The following is a 21067-nucleotide window of genomic DNA, read 5'->3' as shown; positions in this document are numbered from 1 at the left end:
GGTGTCCATGAAGGTGAGGATGTCCCAAAGCCTAGTGGTAGCAGCCAGGTCTTGAAACCAAAGAGTGGTACAGTTTGCCATGGCCACCTAAGCCCAGGGTTCAGGTTCACCTGACTCCCCAAACCTTCACAGCAAGGTAGGTAACCAGCCTACTTTAGAAGTGGTGTGGCATCCTCTCCTGTATCCCCTTCTCCTGCCATGCCCTGTGACCTTCCCCTTTGTGTTCACGTGCAATGGAGAAAGCCTAGCAGGCTCAGGCCTGCAAATTCTTCCAGGGGTCCCATCCATGGAGTCTTCAGAAAACTCTAGTGTGGCTGTCACTGGGGCGACATGGTTAACACTGCCCACCCACCCTGGAAGGCGACCCTGAGACATTGCCCATCCCAGCACCTCGTGAGCTCACAAGTGTGCGGTCAGTAATGATGACAAGACACTGGGGGATTGGGAGAACCAAACTCCAATCTGTCCAAATTTGGCTCCGGCCCCAGGGTGCTCTGGCCTTTACACCTGTTCTGCATTCACTTGTCCCCCTCTGAAGCTGCCTGGTCAGTGCAAGGCTCCATCTGGGCTCGGGGTCAAGGTCTGAATGACTCTGGATGGGGGCCCCTCCAGCTCTGACGCTCCTCGGGCTCAGATCTCATCAGCTCCCAGATCCGTTGGTCCTTCAGCTGTACCAGATACTCCAACCTCATCACCTTCATCTGCAAAATCTTCAGAAAGTACACAAGTCTGAACATAGCCAGAGATGCCCCCTATGTACCAGTTAGTCCCCCAAGTCTAGGTCTCACGGTTGGGGGCTGGATCAAAGGCCCTTTGTGGGGGCACTGAGAAAGATGAACACCAAGATTCTACAGCCAATGAGCCTGAGGAGCTTAGGGGGCTGGCAGGCGAGGAAGGGCGGGTTTTCCTCCGGTTCCTTGCTGGGATCTCCCTGACCTCTCTGTCTACTCCCTCTGTGTCAACTAGAAGGACTAGATTCAGGGCAGGGCAGGGCAGGGCAGGGCAGGAGCCTTCACGGCTACGAACCCACCAGAGGACTGATAGGCTCAGATGTCTGTGGTTCCTCCACACCTGTTTCAAGGACGACCTTGTCCCAAACCTTCTCCTACCGGAAACACAGACCCCACCACACTCCTCAGGCAGAAAAAAACGGGATCTACCTCATTCCCAGGAAGTGTGAAGGAAGGAATCTGTGGAGCCAGGTGGGGAGGGAGCCAGCCTCACAGCAGACAATACAAGACAAGTGTGAGACTGTTGTCTATAGTCAGTATATAAAGCCTATTTTCTAGACACCTTCCTACAACTCCTTATTCAGTGACAAACTGAAAAGCCAGGGAGCTGTGGCTAGGCCCAGCAATCGAATCCATCCCATGTGGCCCAGTCACATGCTTGATACGTCCTGTCACCACATATTTCTCCTATGACTCCTGGTGTCTCTTCAACTCCAAAGTTGTGTATCTCACTCAGTGGCCACTTACAAATGGTACTCAACCCTTAAAGGGCCAGTTGAGTGTCAACCCTTAAAGGGCCAGTTGAGTGTCAACCCTTAAATGACAAGCTGTTCTATTTCCTTTCTGAGTCTCCAGTGAAGAGTTAGTTCCCTTGGTCAGCATATGAGCCTGGGCGGCGGTGGGGAGAGCTGGGCTGTGAACAAGCAGGGCAGACGGAGGCAGGAGCTTCAGTTCTCCTTACTGCTTCCTCTCTTCTGCTCTGCAGCTCCAAAGCCACAGTGATATCACATCACTTTCCTGTTTTCACAAGAAGATAACTCATCAAGATTCGGGTACAAACGCAAGAACTGAGATGGTATCGCAATTTCCGACAGCCCCTGTGACTCTGAGGCCCATTGGCCCAGCTGTCCACTCTTCCATATTGTCCTAGCTCTTGTAGTCCCGGGACACCAGGAGACGTAAGAAACAGCAAGGGGCACCGGAAGTTGCTGGTGAAAGAGTAGCAGGGCAGATGTGTCTGCAGAACCGAGAGAATGCTCTCCCTCAGACAGCAAGCCATGCACCTCATAACCCATATATTGCAGAACTGGATGTGAACTCACAGAGCCAGGAATACATCCACAGACCCGGAGGTTGCGCCTGCAGTACCAGGTATTAGCCCACACAGCATGGCATACACCACAAAATCAGGTGTGCACTGCAGAACCTGGATATTACTACAGAATCAACTGTGTATCCTAGAGCCAGATGTGCCCTGCAGAGCTAAGTGTGTTCCATAGTACCAGATGTGTACCAAAGCCAGGTATGCATGCACATCTAAATGCTCACTAGACTCTCCATGTGGGTTCTTTCCAGAGCCCTGGTCTTTGGGGATGGGAAGAAAGATGAGGCCCAGTTCAGGCTAGTGGGAGGCAGGCAGGAGCCTCTCCAGTAAGCGTCCCCTTCGATGTGCTTTTCAGATGTTCACCCGGAACCTGCTTCCTGAGATGGGCTTTGGTCCATACAGCCATGCTGTACCTCTTGGGTGTGGTGTGGACAGAGCAATAAAGCAGGTGATGAGTGCATTAGCGAACCACCATATCATTTCTGCCTCAGAGAAGGATTAAAATGTTCCTTAAAGCCAGGCGGTGGTGGCGCACGCCTTTAATCCCAGTACTTGGGAGGCAGAGGCAGGCGGATCTCTGTGAGTTCGAGACCAGCCTGGTCTACAAGAGCTAGTTCCAGGACAGGCTCCAAAACCACAGAGAAACCCTGTCTCAAAAAAAAAAAAAAAAAAAAAAAAAAAAAAAAAAAAAAAAAAAAAAAAAAAAAGTTCCATAAACTGTTTTCTAAATAATCCCAAAAATGTTGCTTCTCTCTGATCAGGGCCCTGCACTCCCCTTACGCCCTTCACTGGGTCAGTGCCAGCTCTGCAGAAACTCAGTCAAGGAGTCTGAAACTGGGGCAAATGGGTCCCTCCGCATCCAGCCCAGATTGTCCAGGCAGCAAGGGATGCCCAACAGGACCATACCTTGACTGTCTCCTGCAGAATGGCTATTGCTTGCTCCTTATCCTCCAGCTGCTGCTGGATGCCGGCCAGGTGATCCCAGAGCCCTTCAACTGGGTCCCTGAAAGGTAAACACTGACCTTTAATCCAGGATAGGGATCATGAGGAATGGGCAGGGAGAATTTGAGAGATAAGGGTCCACCCTCTGCAAGCACAGCAGCCCTTTTTCTCCAGATCCCTTTGATTCTGAAGGGTCTTCGTGCTGACGGGGGTTGGAGGGCTCTGAAGGCCTGTATGACAAATAGACACCATCAGCTGAGGACCCTGCTTCCGACTGGCCCCCACCAGTGACAGTAAATATGGATGAGGGGACATGGTTCATAGGAGGAAAAGCAAACCCAGGATCATCATGGAAGGACTTGGTCCTAGCCTGGTGTCAGGGTCCTGGCAAGCTTGGATATGGTTTCCTTGCATAGCACACAGGCTCCCCCTTGGATGGTTGCTCTCTGGGTATTGATGGAACCAGGACCTGCACAAGTGAGGGCGCCTTCCTCAGAAGCCAACTAGCCCCTCTAGGCCTAGGGTGCACCACAGCATACCTGCCCTCTTTTGAAGATTTGTGAGCTCGTGATTGTCATGTGTCCAGCCTTCAGGAATGTAGCGACGCTCTCCATAGGCGTCCCAGAGGGGCTCTGACGAGCTGCTATTATCCACATTAAGATTCTGAGTCCTAGTGGTATGCGGGTGGGTGCTTAGCCCTCCCAAAGGTCGGACAGCATCCACACTGGAGAGGCCTGGTTCCTGCAGAGTACAAAAGTTGGGAGGTAAGGTGTAGCAGGGTTGCACATGTCTGGTCTCCACTCTGGGTGGGGTCAGTGGGCAAACTGCAGAAGAAGAGAGGGAAGGACTTAGGTTTGGAACAACTCTCAAGCGCTTTCACTGTCTCGGGTAGGTGGTTCAGGCTGGGGAGGAGCTGAGGGCCTGGGAAGATCCCAGTCAGCAGGAAAGTCAGGAATGAGCCTAAGTGGCTACTGTGACCTCATGTATGGACTTTGTTTCATTCTGGACCACTGAGACATCCGTTTCTCTGTTTTATTCTCACACAGGCAGATCGTCTGACTGTGCACAAAGCTCAGCAGGCACAGCCCACTTGCAGGCTGAGCTGATGTATGGACACTCACAGCTGCACCAGTCGGGCCTCTGTGAGCAGTGCCGGCCTCCATTTTCTCCTTCAGCGAACACAAGATAGACTCGATAACCCCAGGCTTGTTGGACACCACCTTTTGGATGTCGGCCTCTGAGATACACAAGTGCAGCTTTTGAAAGACTTTCCTGCAAAAAAAAAAAAAAAAAAAAAAAATGGGGGTACACTCTCAAAACAGTGCCGCCAAAAGAGTGGAGCCCTCCCTGCAGTCCTGTCCTTATGGGTCATGCCTTCCAGCCACGGGACAGCATCTAGCCTCCTCAGAGAGGAGAGGCTAACAAGGTGTCCTCTTTGCTCTGCAGCCCAGGGACCCATGGCTGTCTCCTTCCTGGCCTAGTAGGCCTGTGTCTCAGGAGATCATAGAACACTTGATGCGCTCTGCTCCACCAGGCCAGGTTCTCTGCACTCAACCTTGTTTGCCTGACTGCTTGCCCTCTGCTCTGGAAGTCCTATTGATACAGCTAGAAAGTCCCAGAACTCGGCAGCTGGGCCCGCTCAGGCATGATCATCTCCCTTGAGGCTTCATTCCAGCTCTAACCTCTTTTTTTTTTTTTTTTTTTTTTTTATTTTCGAGACAGGGTTTCTCTGTAGCTTTTGGTTCCTGTCCTGGAACTAGCTCTTGTAGACCAGGCTGGCCTCGAACTCACAGAGATCCGCCTGCCTCTGCCTCCCGAGTGTTGGGATTAAAGGCGTGAGCAGCTCTAACCTCTTAAACATAAGCTCAGGCCTGAGTCCTTCAGTGCCTTCAGTCTTGGGGGCTCTGACGTCCCCCATGCAGGACGTGTTCCCCACCTTGCTTTGCTCAAGCACTTCCTGGGTTCCCTCTTGATTTGACTACAGCTGACATGTCCAGCCTACTCTGGTTGTTCTTGGTGTCATGTAGCACAACAAACACACAGGTAGGGGCTTGTCTGAGGGCAGTTTGGGAGGTGGAGTAAAATGTGCCTCCACTAATCTGTGAGAGAACAGACTACCCGGTGGGCTGTCCCAGCAGGGAGTCCCCAGGAACCCTGGTTGTGGCAATAGTCAGAGACCCGCAGCTGGAAACTTGTCACAAAGGGGCATTAGAGAGTGTCCCTGGGTCAACCATGCCTTGCCTGTTGAGAAGGCTCCAGTTGCTCAACTTCTGGTCTGTACTGCAGGCTGGGACGTAGCTGTGCAAGTTCACCAGCCGAGGGTGGAAGTGCTTCACAATCTCGGCCACCAGCACTGTGGGAATGCAAGGTGAGCTTGGCTTGCTTGGCTAAGACCCCGAGTTGCAGCTGTAATCTCTGACCACATGAGAGGCACGGAGTGAAGGGGGAGGGCACGAGCTTGTCCTGGGGAACCCGTGATAGTCCCTGAAGAGTTCTCGGCACCGCACCTAGACTCTGGGACAGACCAAGGGGTAGGATGGCCTACGGAGTTACCACAGCGTGAGAGCCCAAGAGGAGCTGGAAGAGCCACAGGAGGCCATGTCTGCCACAGCCTTTCCTAAGGAGCATGAGTCTGGACTCAGGAACCGCCCCCCCCCCGCCCATCCCCGCCACGCCCCTGTATTGTGGGGGCTGGATTCAAGGGAGGCCCTTATCTGAGCCCTCTCGTCATGTGCCCCATTGCGCCTCGCCCTCATTCGCACCACCATCACTGAAGTCCCGAGCCAGGTGGCGCTTGGGGCGGCTGAGTGGAAGCCGGTCCAGCCAGGCGCAGAGGTTATGAATAACCTCAGGCGGTGGCAGGAGCGCGGCAGAGCTCTGCTTGGAAGCACTGAGCATGGCAGTAAGGTGCGTTTGCAGCGGCAAAAAGCGGCGGAGTAAATCGGGAGGCTTCAGACCGTTGCTAGGAGACGAGGCACAGCCGGAAGGGGCGGAGCCCACACTGCACCCGGCCCACCCCCGATCCCGAATAGGCTTGGTCCTCCTGTACGTCAGTCAGGGGACAGGACTAAATTACGACGATGGTTAAAATAAAAGAAGGTAAGCGAAATAGTAGATCTGGTGTAATAAAAACAATCTACTTTTTAGAACATGATCTGTAATCTACTGATAAAATAAAATCTTTATTAATGTCTAGTGTTTAGCAGTAAGTTAGACAACCATTCTGTCCCAATCCCGGAAATGAAGGCGATTCCTGTCCCATACACCCCCTCCCCCACAACGTCGGCTTTCACTCCCTATGTCTCCTACGTGACTGGGATGTAGGAGATACAGGAACTGTGCAAATCTGCCCCGGCCTTGGGGAGGGGTCACTAGGTGAGGGCGGATGCAGAAGTTGCTGGGAGGGGGGCTCCTGGCACCCTGGCTCACTGCAGGTGACGTCACCCCAGCCTTGCAACTGCAGACACATGGCCAAAGCTGGCCAAGGCCCGTGAGAGGACACTGGTTCAGGTGGGCAGCTGGACAGCAAGAGCCACATAGATTATTCCTGAGGTAGGAACAGGTGGACTGCAGGTCCAGCCCGAGTGGGAGCTGTTGCTGAAGGAGCATGTTCATAGGAGCATTGGTATCTCCGAACTTCCACAAGCTTGCAGTGGCCCTGGGGTGCCCTAGCTGGTCACCTCTTCTGGACAGGGACCTTCAGAGCAACTTTTGGACCAGCAGCGCTCTGCCAGGAAAAAAGGGAAATTGATGTTATGAGCATTTGGTCTGCTATAAGTGGTACAGCTAAGTAATTCCCATTTATAATTCTTTAAATTTAGATTCTCATTTCCCCTAACAGCAGAATTAATGACCCCGTCCACACAAGATGACTAGACTAATACTTCATATATGGTGTAGACTTCTCATTGCTATAGGAAAAGGAAAAATTGATAGCCCCTGATGGTAGCAAGCTCCGAAATGTTCTGACAGATTATAAAGCAGAATCAGCCTATTACTGAGGATTTTTTCCCATTTTCCTTTCAGATGTCAACAAAACTTACCAGTTAATAACCCCCCCCCCAAAAAAAAACCCCACCCCAGCCTCCAGAGCAGTGCCATAGTCAGCAGGATATTGCTGGTAAGCTGGACTCCCTCCCTACGGGGGCTCACCTGAGTCACCCCAGGCGTGGTCCCTCCAGTCCCAGGCTTGACTGGTGGTGTGGGAGGTGGAACGTTTGGCTTGACCTGGGAGGAAGCAGACACAGCTGATGGAGGGCATCTCCCAAGAAGGCCAAGTATGGCCCAGCTTTATCCTCCCAAGACTGCCCTGCTCATCTCCAGCCCTGAGGCCTCTGTCTTCACACAGCTCTGTAGGAAACCGGTTAACAACACCCCCCTCCCCCCCAAAAAATACCCCACCTCAGCCTCCAGAGCAGTGCCATAGCCGGCAGGATGGTTCCGGCAAGATAGAGTCCCTGCCGGGGCTCACCTGAGCCACCCCAGGCGTGGTCCCTCCAGTCCCAGGCTTGACTGGTGGTGTTGGAGGTGCAACATTTGGCTTGACCTGGGAGGAAGCAGACACAGCTGGTGGAGGGCCATACCACTCAGAGGATTAAACCTGAACCTGGCAGAGCTCCTCTTCTTGGCTATCTGTCCTAACTCATCTTGCAGCCTAGACAGTACTCCACGATGTTACCAGAAGCTCGAAAGGAAAGAATTAACTACTAAAACACATTTCTTTGCATTTCCACATTCCTAGAGAGGATGGTAACTTGACACTGCTTGGTTTTAGCATATCTTGAAGGCTTTGCTGAGCTTTCCTTCTGGGCGAGGCACATTTTGGCCTTCTTCTTCATCCAGTTTCTCTTAACCCTTGCTCAGAAATCCCTTTGCACTGCCCCCATTTTGCCTTTAGGATTGCTTCTAGGGCTTTCTTTTCCTTCCTTCCTTCCTTCCTTCCTTCCTTCCTTCCTTCCTTCCTCCCTCCCTCCTTCTTGTTTTTCTTTCTTTCATTGTTGTTTTGATATTTTTTTTTGTTTTGTTTTAATATTTTTTAAATTTTGTTTTGTTTGGTTTTTCAAGATAGGGTTTCTCTGTGTAGCCCTGGCTGTCCTGGATTCACTCTGTAGACAAGGTTGGCCTCGAACTCAGAGATCCACCTGTCTCTGCTTCCAGACTGCTGCTATTAAAAGTGTGATATGGGATTCCCCTCTGTATGCTGTGAATATGTTTTATTATCATTGGTTAATAAAGAAGCTGTTTTGGCTAATGGCTTAGCAGAGTAAAGTCAAGCAGGAAATCTGAACAGAGAGGGAGGGAGGGAGGGAGGGAGGGAGGGAGGGAGGGAGGGAGGGAGGGAGGGAGGGAAGAGAGAGAGAGAGTATGTAGAGTCAAAGAGACACCATGTAGCTGCCAAAGGAGGCAGACATCATGTAGTCCCAAGAAGCGAGAGGTAACAATCCACAAGCCTTATAGTAAAATATAAAATAATAGAAATAGGTTAATTTAAGATGCAAGAACTAGCTAAGAATACGTCTGATCTATTGGTCAAACAGTGTTGTAATTAATATAGTTTCTGTGTGATTATTTGGTCTGGACAGCCACAAAATGAATGTGCAGCCTCTATCTACAAAGGTGTGTGCCACTACCACCACCTGGCTAGACTTTTTCAGCTCTTATGTAAGTCTAAAATTAGTATTGGCTAGGCACAGTGATGTACATTTTTAATCCCAGCACTCAAGAGGCTGAGGCAGGAGGATCTCTATGAGTTTGAGGCCTGCCTGGTCTACACAGAGAGCTTCAGGCCAGCCAAGGCTACATAGTGAGGCCCTGACTAAAAAGTAAATAAGTAATTTCCCTCTTCCCTTCAGAAATGGAAAAAGAAAAACAGAAAATCACACCTATAATACCAACACTCAAGAGGCTGAAGCAGGAGGACTGCCATGAGTTTAAGGGCCAGCCTGGGATACACAGTGAGTTCCATATCAACCTGGGCTAAAGTGAGACTAAATTTAAAAAACAAAACAAAACAAACAAAAACCAGGGGCTTGTGAGATGGCTCACTGGGTAAAGACACTTATGCAAGCATGGCAATCTGAGTTCAAGCTCCGCAGCATACGTAAAAGTGGAAGGAATGAACTAGTTCTACAGAATTTTCCTCTGATCCTGCTTGCATGCTATGGCATGCATGCACACATCACAGCACACCACACACAATAATAACGATAATGATTATTAATAATAATAAGCAGCAGTAGCAGCAGCAACAGCAAGGGCCACTGAGACTGATCACCCAGTAAAGGTGCTTGCAGCACAAGCCTAACGACCTGAGCTTGAGACCCAGAACCAAGTAAAGGTTGGCCTCCACATGTGCATACATGCCCACGTACATCATACACACAATAATAAATAAATAAATAAGCCGGGCGGTGGTGGCGCACGCCTTTAATCCCAGCACTTGGGAGGCAGAGGCAGGCGGATCTCTGTGAGTTCGAGACCAACCTGGTCTACAAGAGCTAGTTCCAGGACAGGCTCCAAAACCACAGAGAAACCATGTCTCGAAAAACAAAAAAGTAAATAAATAAATAAAGGAAGAAAACATGAAATTGCTATAGCAAGACATAGTGACAATTGTTAAAGGCTAAGTGTCAAACTTTCCAAAGATGAGGAATTTTAAGAGTCTCTAGATGGGGCCTGGATAGATGGTTCAGAGGTTAAGAGCACTGGTCCTGAGTTCAATTCCCAGCAACCACATGGTGGCACATAACCATCTATAATGAGATCTGATGTCCTCTTCTGGGCTGCAGGCATACATGCAGGTAGAACACTGAATACATAATAAATAAATAAATAAATCTTAAAAAAATAAGAAAAAAGAACTCTTGAAAACAGCGAAAGGAACGCAAGAACAGAATGAAAAAGGCCAATGTTGGTGTTGGCAAAAAGCCAAAGGAGTAGATCTGCAGTGACTGATCTGCTGTGATAGGCCGACAATTTCCCAGAGGACAAATAAACTAAAAGCTTATGTGTCTGGAGTCTGCTGTTTATTGGATGTTAGAAGTATCAGGTGGCTGGGCTAGAGAGATGGCTCAGATTAAGAGCATTGACTGCTCTTTTCCAGAGGTCCTGAGCTCAATTCCCAACAACCACATGGTGGCTCACAGCCATCTGTAATGAGATCTGGTGCCCTCTACCAGTGTGCAGGCAGAACACTGCATACATAATAAATTTTTTTGAAAGAAAAAAGTCTCGAGATGATCTCCCAAGCATTCATTCCTTTCCCTAGACATCAGTTCATTTAGTACAAAGACAGTTCCCAGCAAAGAACTCACTGGCATTCAGAGCCCTATCCTGTCTTGGTTACTTTCCATGCTCTTCCAGCTAACAGCGTATCAACCCACATCCACTTACAATAAGAAGATAAGAAGTAGACAAATGAAAGGACACTCAGAAAACTGTCAACTAGCACTTTCCAGATGAGCAGTGTAGACTGAAAGCCTCTTGAGAGCCACAAGTGCCCAGAAGAGCACCTAAGGCCCTTAACAAGGGCTCGGGCAGAACAAAGAAGTAGGAGAGGTTGGGGGGGGGGGGGCATGCCCAGGATTTTCTACCTGGAAGTGACTTCACCACTGTCTCTTTTTTTCTCCCCGAGTGTGATACCCAAGCCCACCACAGGACTCTCCAAACCCCTATTCTACATGGGGTCAGCAGCCTGCCCGATAAGAGCAGGCCTCCAGGCCCTGCAGAGGTGGTTTCTACCAAGTGACCTCCGAGACCCGAGACCCACAGTGACACTAAACAGGCTGCCCCTTTTAGGTCTAAGCAAAGGAGTTCCTGTTCATCTAGAGGTGAGGAGCCCTGCGGGAATGACTCCAACACTGCAGGGAAGAACAAACTGGAATGAATCTCTACTTTCAAAGCTTTAGTAAGTGGCATTTTGAGAACTTCCAAATCTCTATAGCTTCCTCCCAAGGAAAAGTGTAGGATTATTTGTCTCTGGAGCAAAGAGCCACAGGCCTGAAGGAGGGGAGGGTCTCTTCAGAGTTAAGGCTGTCTCTTTACCTGCTTGGGTTTCAGCTTTGGGAGGGGCTTGGTAGGTGGAACAGGTCTAAGCTGTTGAAAGAAAGAGATAGAATCAGGATCCAGAGAGCAGAGCAGTTCAGAATTGGGGGATAGAGCAGTAGTACCCCTCCCTCCCAGGCTCCTTGAATCCACCCTTAGGTTAAATTTAATATCCCGGCTAGGCAAGGCTAATTTACTTTGCCAATACAGCAGCTGTTTCCTAGGGCCCCAGGCCCACAGAGTCAGCCACTAGATGCCACCTCCAGGAGGTTTCCATGTCTTCAGAACACGCATGGCTGTTTCCCAAGGCTTATTAGATTTGTTACCTGCTGAGTATAAACTGGAACTGGAAGTGGTGGACTGGACACAGGAGCTGGAGGCTTCAGGGAACAGAGATGTGAGCCTGGGCCCAAGAAGCAGTGCTTGCCCCAACCCATGCCCACCAGGTCCCCTGCTTTAAGGACCCAAGACTCTTACACTTCCCAAATGGTACTCCCTCCACCCCCGCTTCCCTGCTCACCCTAGGTGAGATGCATGGCCTATCCCATTTTCCTCTCACGGTTCAGGTCCGAGAACCCTCAAACCCACAAGTCCAAACTCCAAATATAGATCCTTAGAGGACACATCTTGATCTAGTCCCTCTCCTTCCCTTGGGGTGATTGAGATACTTCTCAAGATTCCAGGCTGTTGCAGGGCTCATGAGTTAATTTATACAAAAAGGCTTCACTATCCCTAATAGACTCACCCCTTCATTATCCCTACTGGGCTGCAACCTGAGTTCCCCTCTGTTCAACCCCATGAGCAGCAGCACCTCCGCCCCCAGAGGACAGTACTTACTGCAGGGGGCGGCCTCTTTGGTGTCACTGTAGGTCTCGGGGGCTGGTTGGTACAAACCACCTCTGGGGTGCCTGGAGGCCTTCTCTTATCTGGCAGGCTGCTGTCCCTCATGTAGAATAGGGGGTTGGAGAGCCCTGTGGTGGGCTTGGGTGCCACACTCCTGGGGAGAAAAAGAGACAAACAATGGTGTAGTCATTTCCACGCAAAGAATCCAGGATTCCTACTGAGGCTGGCATCTCTGCCCTGGTACACCCTACACAGGATGCAAGCTGTAGTCACAGGCACACGGGTGATCCCAGGAGGCCAAGGAGCAAGTCTCTTGACAGCTGTGCTAAGGTGTTTGGAGGATCTTGGAAAAGCCATGCTTTGGCAGTCAGTTTGGGGGTCAAGGTCTTGGTGCAGGGCACAGTAGGAATCTAGTGGGGCATATGTGGCCATGGCTAGGGGTAGGAAGGTCATCTCAACTCTGGACTTGCCCTATCCCTATCTGTAGCCCACACTGTCCCTTTAAAGCCTCGAAGGAGGAGGAGGAAGAGGAGGAGAAAGAAAGAAGAGGAGGAGGAGGAGAAGAAGAAGCGACAGAAGAGATCCTAGGAGTCTCCTGAGCTTCCCACCAAGCCTTCCCAGCACCCAGAGAACCCCAAGGCCCCTTGAATGCCCTGCCCGGGCCTGCTGACAGAAGCAATGTTTTTTTCTTTCTTAAGTAGCCGCAAAGCCACTTCCCAAGTGCCGAGTACAGGAAGTATATGTCTCATATGTAGATATGTCACAACTTCCATGTCCTCACCTCCTCTGGACTTGGCTCTGGACCTTTCGGTAGAAGATGACACCTGCCAGGATGACCATCGCCGCCACCAGGATCACCAAAGCCACCACCACACCAACTGGAAGGCTCCCAGATGCTGTGTGACACATGGCCACATGATCATCCAGGACTGGGACCAGCTGGATCAAGAGCTGGGGAGGGCCCTTGGGAGATACTGGCCCAAGGATCAGTCCCTTTTGACCATGTCCTAGGTCCCACACTCCACATGTGGTCAAGTGCCTGAGGACTCCAGCAGAGGGCCAGGTACATTACACCAACTCTTCAGGCGCTCCGGCAATGGGTTAGATGTGGTGAGTGCTAGCCCCACAGTGCCACCGTTGAGGCCTAGCCAGGCTCCTGAGGCTGCGGTGCTGTGAACAGCCACAGTGACCACTGAGGAGGAAGACACTGTGGGGGTTGTAGGGAGTGGCCCTGGATGCCTAGGCCAAGGCTATCTGGCCTTGTTTTGAGCAGGACATAGTCACCTTTGAGATGCAGAGATATGGGATGCCTCCTAATCACCCTCAAGCCCGACAACCCGCAAAAACCAGCTCTTGTGGTTCTCAGGACCTTACCTGCTCGCCCAGCTGGTACATCTGCCAGCAGCTGTGCACAGTGGGGCGGGGCCCAGCCCGCATGGCAGTGGCACTCTCTCTTATGGTTGCACACCTGAAGGAAAAGCTGGGCCTCAAGGACGGGTATCCCATAGGGCAGCAGAGCAGGTCGCAGCACACATAGGATTCTCCTCCATCCACCCACATATGTCAATCTTAGCCTTAAAAGGAGTCTCCCTAGTGACCACACTGGCCACTGGCCACGAGTTCAGTGGAGGGTACCTGTCCTACCTTAGCCTCAGAGAGGACTTGTTGATGCCTCCATTAGAAGGATATAGGCTAGTCTGAGCCCACACTGCTATGCCCACAGCTATCTCTGCCACAAGCTCCATCTGACAAGTAAGTGGTGGTAGCTTAAGGGCACCAGTCAGTGGGTATACCATGCCCTGAGGTCCTGGGCCACACATACCCCATGGTTGTTGCACTTAGCAGAGCAATTCTCAGATCTATATACATGGAGATCCTGGCAGCGTCCACCCATGCAAACCTGGAAGGTGGAAGGGGCTCTTGGGTAGTTGGCCTAGACTCCACCCCCACCCCACTATCTTCAAACCCAAAGGTCAGTCCAGGACAGCTGGTGTGTTCACACTCTAGGATAACTAGGTCCTCATACTTGTGTGTGTGTGTGTGTGTGTGCGCACATGCACGCACGCATGGGATAGGGGCTCAGCCATGAGAATGGTACTGGACTGGCTGACCCTAGGGACACCTTGGGTGTGGTGGTCTCCAGACAGGTGCCTCTGCTTGTCCAGTTACCTTGTCAGGTTTGACTAGGGGATAAGAGGTTCCACGCACATGACCCCACCAGTCAACACTGTCTGTATAGGACATCATCAGAGACTCATAGGGGCACATTTGGTCTTCAGCAGCCTGGGATAGCTTTCAAGTGCTTCTCAGCTCACCTTCCCCTCCTCACACTTGGTGCCCTGGAGTACCAGCTCATAGGTGTCAGGGTTGCTGTCTGTGCTGAGAGCATGGCAGATTCCATGGTGGGTGGAGAAACTGCAGGAGGAACGTTCAAGGGGCTTCTGGCCTCCCTCACAGTACAGCACCCCACATCGGTTCATTCTGCAGACAGAGGGCAGGCTGTGGTCACAGGAGTCCTGGGCACGTGCTCAGAGGCCTGGGAGCTACAGGAGATGGCCCCAGGCCTCTCCTTCCTCAAAGCTTGATGACTTGAAGCGGGGCAGACTCCAGGAGAGCCACCTGTCTCACAGAGCAGTCCTCCTCTGTGGGGAATTGTCAGTGAAGACACGCCACACCCAGCCCCCAGCTGTTACTTACTTGCCAGCGTACATAGTGACCCTGCAGCCCTGATGGATGCTAAAGGTAAAGCAGGAGTCTGATGCAGCCCGGGCACCTGGGGGGCAGGAGAAGTTAGCCTGGTGTAGGTCACAGACACTCCACAAGCTCGCCCCCATCCTATGCTCATGCCTGCCTCACCTGGCCCCCATAGATCCTGGCACTGTTGTGTCAGTGTGGGGCAGCTCCCATCAAAGCAGTAGCCCCCCGGGCAGGGTGTGCCATTCTGTTGGAAAGCATCTTCAGGGCATGTTGGCTTCTGGCCATCACAGAACTCCTCCAGGTCACATCTGTCCTTCATGGGACGACACAGCTCACCGGCTGGCTTCACCTGGTACCACAGAGAGGGTCACCGTGGAACAGGTCCACATGATGCCTTCATAGGTATCCTGTTGTCCCGGGCTTGACTGGGGCAGATCCTGGGTGGAGTCCAACTTACCTTGCAATCATGACAGCAGGCACCATAAGCACACTCTGCCCCCTTGACCAGCTGGCAAGTGGTGGCATTGCAGCAGGGGTTCTTACAGTCCTAGGAGGACAGTGGTTTGAACAGCTGTGTCCTAGCCAGCCCTGACTCCAGGGTAAAGTAGCTTTTGGTGAACTTTGGACAAGGGGCTGCAGACAATTTTTCTCCAATTCTTTAATAGGTTATTAGGGGCTCAAAGGGAAATGTGGTAACGTGTGATTCCCAAGGGTTACATGTGGTGTGGGCACATAACATCAGGCCTGAGAGGCTAACCTAAGCAAAAAGGACCTTGGGTTGAGGCCCCTACACTAATGCTGAGGCTGACCAGCAAGGGGCGGGAGAGGGTGAGACAGACCTGAGGTGTACCACAGTCACACTGCTCTCCATGCTCTACAAATTGGTTTCCACACACAGGGCCACCCACGAACCGGTTGACATCTGGGACATTGGTCAGGCAGCCTGTCTGGGGCTTCATCACGAATGACTCTAGGTCAACCTGGCTACACCTGCTGAATTTCCTTGGGAAGGTGGAGCTAAGGGAAAGGGATATGACCATCAGGGAGTTCCACATGCCAGTCTGTTCCTTCCCACCCAACATGTCCCACTGGACCTCACCCAAATATTTGGGTCATGATGCAGCCACCAGCCTCACGTGGTACAGGGCAGTAGCAGCCTGGGATGCTCTCATCATGGTTCATGCCCAAGTTGTGGCCCAGCTCATGGGCCATGGTGGATGCTACACCAATGGGGTCCCTGGCATTGTCCTATGAGGATATGATCATTAGTACTGTCTTGCTACCATCTACCCACATGCCCTCTGCCACCCTAGATGTCAACAGGCATGACGCTGCTTTCTGCTTAATACCCTAACAAAAAACAGGTTCCAAATCCATCCCCGGAGTAGGTGACTGCTTCATGGTTTCTTAGGGACCTGGACTGACACTTCTACCCCAGAACTCAGGCTCTGTGCTTGACTTTTCAGCCACCAGACAGCTTGGCAAAATTGGGTGAGAGCTCCATTTACCTGGTTCACAGCTCCTGAGTGCCGGGAACACAGGGCAGATACCTTAGCCAGTCCGACAGTGTTGCCGATGAAATCAACCCCTCTAGAGACAGACATAACATGTAATATCCTGGACATGGTTCCTGGCCCCTCTTCATCCCTTCACAGCTCTGCTCTGGTGTCCTACCCTCGAGGCCAGGCTGTACAGAAGCCAAATCTCCAGGGCCTGGCTCTATCTCATTGTGGTGGATGGGTGTGCGGGCCCACTCACGTGATAAGTTGCACGTTGTCATGTGGGTGCTGCCCTAGCAAGTTCTGTTCCCTCCAGTTCAAGAAGTTCTCCAGTGTTACATTGGCATGGGGGCTGATGTAGAACTTGTCTCTGCTCCAGATCTCCAGGCCCACCAGGACCACACGGAAATCGAGCTCCTGATAAAGCTGCAGAGGGTGAGATGCCACCTAGGTCAGGCTGGGGTTGGGGCAGACAGGGGCATTACATCCATTTCACCACTGAGGGGTACTGAGTCTAGGTGATGGCCAGGTACTGAGCTCAGTATAGAGCCCTGAACTAGGTCCCCTCTTGATCGGCTAGCTTGCCCTTTCCACCCTAAACAGCTACACCTTCTCATCAAGTATCAGCATCCCTGGGGCAACCTACCTTGTCCACGTGGTTTACTACCTCCAACACACGCTGGCGCACAGCCTCTCTGCTCCCCAGCTTCCGGAACTGGAAACATACGGTCTTTAGGCTGGGACCTGGCAACCTCATCCCAGCTCATCCAGCCCTCTCAGCCCCTGCATCCCATACCTCTTGGCTGTCTGTGACCACATACAACTCCACATATCGGGGTTCTCTGGGTATCAGCCAGTTCTAGGGAAAGAATCTAGTCAGCATTCTTGGCCCTGACCCAACTTACCCCAGAGCCCAACTCTGTGCTGGGAGGCAAAGTCTAGACATCTCCAGTGCTTTCTCTGTAGCAGCAGGGTTGAACCAGGTCCAACCACTGGCCATGGGGACTACTTGAGGACTACAGACAGCCATGCGTAGGCCCAAACATGGGCTCTGTGGCTTGACTGGCCAGCAGGGGCTGCTCACCCGAGGCTGGGAACTGTAGATTTCTAAGGCCCGAGGCCCTAAGTCATCCAGGCTAGTGTCGCTGACCCCACAGGTCCCAGCCTTCTCTTGCAGGTGCTTCTCCTGGTACATCGCATGCTGCCCCTCTTCATCACCATCCAGAGGCTCAATCAAGTGGACAGTGGACCCAACTCGGAAAAAGCCCCTGAAGGGAGAGTCAGGTGGACAGAGGGTATGGTCAGCTTGCCTATCAGGGATTACAGGTAGTCCATGCCTACTGCCTCGGAACAGCCACCTCCCACCCTTGTGGGAGATGCCCAGGCTTGTGGACATAGGAGACAAGAAGGCACATGGGTTTGGCATGGCTGGCAATTCTTAATGGAGTCTAAGAGCCCCAACCCTTCCAAACACAGAACAGCAAAGACATTTTTTTTTCAAAGTCTCATGCCAAGGCCTTTTTTTCTTTCTTTATTCCTTTTTTTAAGATTTTTTTATTTTTATTTTATATGCACTGATGTTTTGCCTGCATATATGTCTGTGTGAAGGTGTCAGATCTTGGCGTTACAGACAGTGGTGAGCTCCTATGAGGGCACTGGAAATTGAACCCAGGTCCTCTGGAAGAGCAGTCAGTGTTCACAACTGCTGAGCCATCTCTCCAGCCCCAGGCCTTTTTTACACTGCCTCAGTTTACCCTTCTGTAGAATGGAACTTCCTGCTTGGGTCTGCAGTACATACCTGAGGCCAGCACAGGTGCTAAGGCTGGCTGCTGAGCCCTGGTACCCTTCCACATGGCCCTGGTAGAGGCAGTGGTCCTGAAGAAGGGAGAGAAGGTCATAGGTCCTGCTGCCACGGTCTCATTCACCCAGGGAAGGCTGTCCTGGCACATACCTGCCCAGGCAGCTGTTCTGTCACCTCGGAGCCATTGGCAGCTGAGTAGGTCTCTGTGTAGCTCGAACCCAGCAGGTCCCTGGAAGGGAACCACTTAAGCTCCCTAGTTTCACCTTCCCCATGAGCAGCCCCTATAAAGAGCCTACACTTCCCACTGGACTCAGGAACTGACTCAAGAGCCAGAATCTGCTTACCTGTTCTTCCGAAGGTGCAGGGTGAACAAGTGTTCTTTGGTTCCAAGAGCATAGCTCAGATTCTCTGGGTACAGGCCCTGGATGGGGATTCAGTGAATGGCCTTCAGCTTACAGCCAGGGTTTCTCATAGCAGAGAGCCCCAGAAGGACCTCCCTAGGAGATCTTGGCAATTCATTACATTCAGGCAAGAAAGTAGGTGGCTGGGGCCAGGTTGAGCTATTTGGGAAGGACAGGCAAAGCAAGTCTCCAAGATGAAGAAGAAAAGCATAGAGCTTCTTGGCCCCTTGAGCCATTTCCCCATTTGTTCACAGGATGATGATGATGATGATGATGATGATGATGATGATGATGATGATGATGATGATATGACATTCCTTCCCAGAGGAAGCAGGGTAGGAAATGATAGGGAGCCTTAGCCAGATAGCCACTGAATCCAGGGCAACATGGGGGTGGGCAAGGTAAACAGACCCTCTCAGCAGCACCATTGCACAGCTGGCTATGGTGTCCACCCTGAGGTTCAGGGCAGGTGTGTGCTCTACACTCTATGACCCTTCACTCATACACCATGTGCACAACCAGCTAGCCCTAGGGACAGCATACACCAGGAAAAAGGAAAGCCCAGGCAGAGATGTTTCCTGGAGATCCAAACAAGGACAGGGCCAGGAACACTGTAGGCTACACTCAGTTCCCAGCCCCAGGAAATCCCAGTCGGAGAGGTTCTAGTCTCGTTTACATTGCTTTAGGGTAAGCAGCTGCTAGCTAATCTGAAGAACCACTGCCAACTGAAACTGAGGAGTGGCCTGGGGCAGCACAAGCTGCTGTACCTCTCCTGGGTGACAGGCCTCTCCAGATGGAGCCAATGGCCTCCAAAGGAGCGAGGCCCTAGACTCTGATTCAGGGTGGTGGCAGGAAGTGGTGAGCACAACAGGGAGAGCCCATAGTCATGCCCAGACACACAGACAGGTTTAGGTACTGCAGCAGTGCAGAGGAGCCCCCAGAGACTGCTGGTCCTTTCACAGAAACAGATTGTGCAGCGGAGCTAATGGACTCACCCAGTGGGAGGGCAGGTCTCTGCGGGAGCGGGGCGCAGCCAGGCGCCGAGGCCATACCACTTCATACTCTTTCACATAGGGCAAAGGCGGTCCAGGAGCTACAGCTGCAGAAAGGGGTCAGAAGGCACAGCACAGGTAGCGCTTCCCCTCTTATCTGGGGAATCACCAAATGGCTAGGTACCAGCAATGGGATCTGACCTGGTGGTCCAGGTAAGAGCTTTGTGCCTAAAATACCACCGGATCCATCGCACTAGAGTCTGAACCTAGCACGCCACGCACGGTGCCCCCATCCTTCCCCAGTGCCTATCTAAACCTACCCAGAGAGAAAACACATAGGCCCTTGGTCTGCCTGCCAGACATCTATAGTTGACCTGATCTCATCTTTAGTTACATGATCAGATCTAATTGATTAAGAAAGCACACCCTCCCTCAGGTTTTTCTCTTCCCAACAGAAAACTTTGTGTGCAGCAACAGATGAGGGACCCTCTATAGCAGGCCCAGTTTTAGAGACCATCTATCCCAGAGAAGTGTCCTCTCTTGACATAGGCAAAGGGTGTAGCTTTACTCCAAACTTCCAGGACTAAGAGGTAAGAGGAGAGACCTTTCCAGCCAGATGCCTCCCAGGACAGAAGTAAACCAAGCCTTCCAGTGGGAGTCAGGACCCTGTGTTCCTAGGGAGCTGGGACCACTACATCTCTAGCTTCTGACCCTGCCCAGCTAGAGGGTTCAGCATCATCCATGATCCCACAGGTGAGTGAACCTTGCTGACTGGACTCCTACAGCAGCCAGGGAAGCTGCCTTGTGGGCACCACACCTAGTGGTGTCACTCTTTCTGTAATCCGCTCAGGAGGGAAAGTCCCAGGAGCCAACTTCTCTTACACTTCACTTCTGAAAAATCCAAATTCTGATCTTTTCTGTATCTACCTTTTTTCTCCATACCCAAGGACCAACTCTTAGGGAGGCAAGGTGACCTGACTACATGATAACTGGCTACTAGGTCGAACACCAAGCCCTGAATGGGTTTCTTGAAATCAAATCATCACTCACCTGGTGTCCACAGGGCACTGAGTAGCCAGAGGCCAAGCATGATGGGATCTTGAAGACACTAACCCTAGAGGTTCCACAAAGTTCTGTCTTGAGCCCTGACTAGTGTGGTTACTTCTGAGCCCTTCCCAGAGATCAGGGCTGGCCAATCGCTAAGTCATGGGGCGGGCTGGGGTGGGGCTGGGCGGGGCGAGGCGAGATGTGTACACCTCTGTACCAGTATCCTGCTGGCAGCAACCAGCCATCAGAGCAGTCTGGAGTTAGAGAGGCTCTTTCCCACTGGCTTCTGGCTAGCTTTGCATCTCCCATAACTGTGGACCAAATTAACAGGAGCTGGAGACGATACATGGACCAACTCTACGAGCTCCTAGTCCTGGTAGAGAAACCAAGAGCTTGCCTTCTAGTCCCGCCAGAGCTGGGGAGTGCTAATTGGGTGGAGTCTAACTGGAGGAAGATGACTTTTGAAGGGGAAGTTACTTGGAAGCCTGAAACTTCAGAAGGTGGGGACCCTTTGACTTCCAGGGCAACTGAAAGCCTTAGGGAGGGCCACTGTGGTCCCGGGACCACTCTGTGGGAGCTGACATTTTCCAAAATCTCTGCCCAGCTCTACCATGCTTTTGAGGCCTCACTGGGAAGGGAAATGCAGGTAGGAACAGGTAGGTGGATATCTAGGCCCAGGTGACCAAGTGACAGCAAGCAAGAAGTCTACCTGACTGATCCTTTGGGGTCCTGATGCACCAGTCTCCA

The 21067-nt window shown here is 51.8% G+C and overlaps 2 protein-coding genes across 3 annotated transcripts; both read right to left on the bottom strand.

The window, feature by feature from the left end:
• Positions 1-575: 575 nt before the first annotated feature.
• LOC130880681 (sperm flagellar protein 1-like) lies at positions 576-5895 on the bottom strand. The gene is made up of 7 exons (XM_057779838.1): positions 5760-5895; positions 5239-5350; positions 4119-4269; positions 3537-3738; positions 3140-3227; positions 2962-3058; positions 576-710 (listed from the first exon to the last, which is right to left on the bottom strand). Exons 1-7 carry the CDS (start codon positions 5893-5895, stop codon positions 576-578), a joined length of 921 nt encoding a protein of 306 aa, XP_057635821.1.
• Positions 5896-6151: 256 nt separating this feature from the next.
• On the bottom strand, positions 6152-20899 carry Adam8 (ADAM metallopeptidase domain 8). 2 transcript variants are annotated; one of them, XM_057779209.1, is made up of 25 exons: positions 20324-20899; positions 19277-19380; positions 18225-18301; positions 18031-18109; positions 17878-17954; positions 17164-17347; positions 16876-16938; positions 16726-16794; positions 16339-16505; positions 16089-16170; positions 15680-15828; positions 15420-15597; positions 15038-15127; positions 14740-14929; positions 14581-14656; positions 14199-14364; positions 13706-13783; positions 13258-13351; positions 12665-12779; positions 11878-12037; positions 11367-11420; positions 11041-11091; positions 7469-7543; positions 7150-7224; positions 6152-6724 (listed from the first exon to the last, which is right to left on the bottom strand). In XM_057779209.1, exons 1-25 carry the CDS (start codon positions 20361-20363, stop codon positions 6674-6676), a joined length of 2544 nt encoding a protein of 847 aa, XP_057635192.1. In that variant the 5' UTR covers positions 20364-20899; the 3' UTR covers positions 6152-6673. The 2 variants fall into 2 exon arrangements, with proteins under 2 accessions (XP_057635192.1, XP_057635193.1); XM_057779210.1 differs by lacking the exon at positions 13706-13783.
• Positions 20900-21067: the final 168 nt, after the last annotated feature.

This window comes from Chionomys nivalis, chromosome 8 (assembly GCF_950005125.1).
Source record: "Chionomys nivalis chromosome 8, mChiNiv1.1, whole genome shotgun sequence".
NCBI lineage: Eukaryota > Metazoa > Chordata > Mammalia > Rodentia > Cricetidae > Chionomys > Chionomys nivalis.
This window is presented reverse-complemented; position numbering and strand designations above follow the sequence as displayed.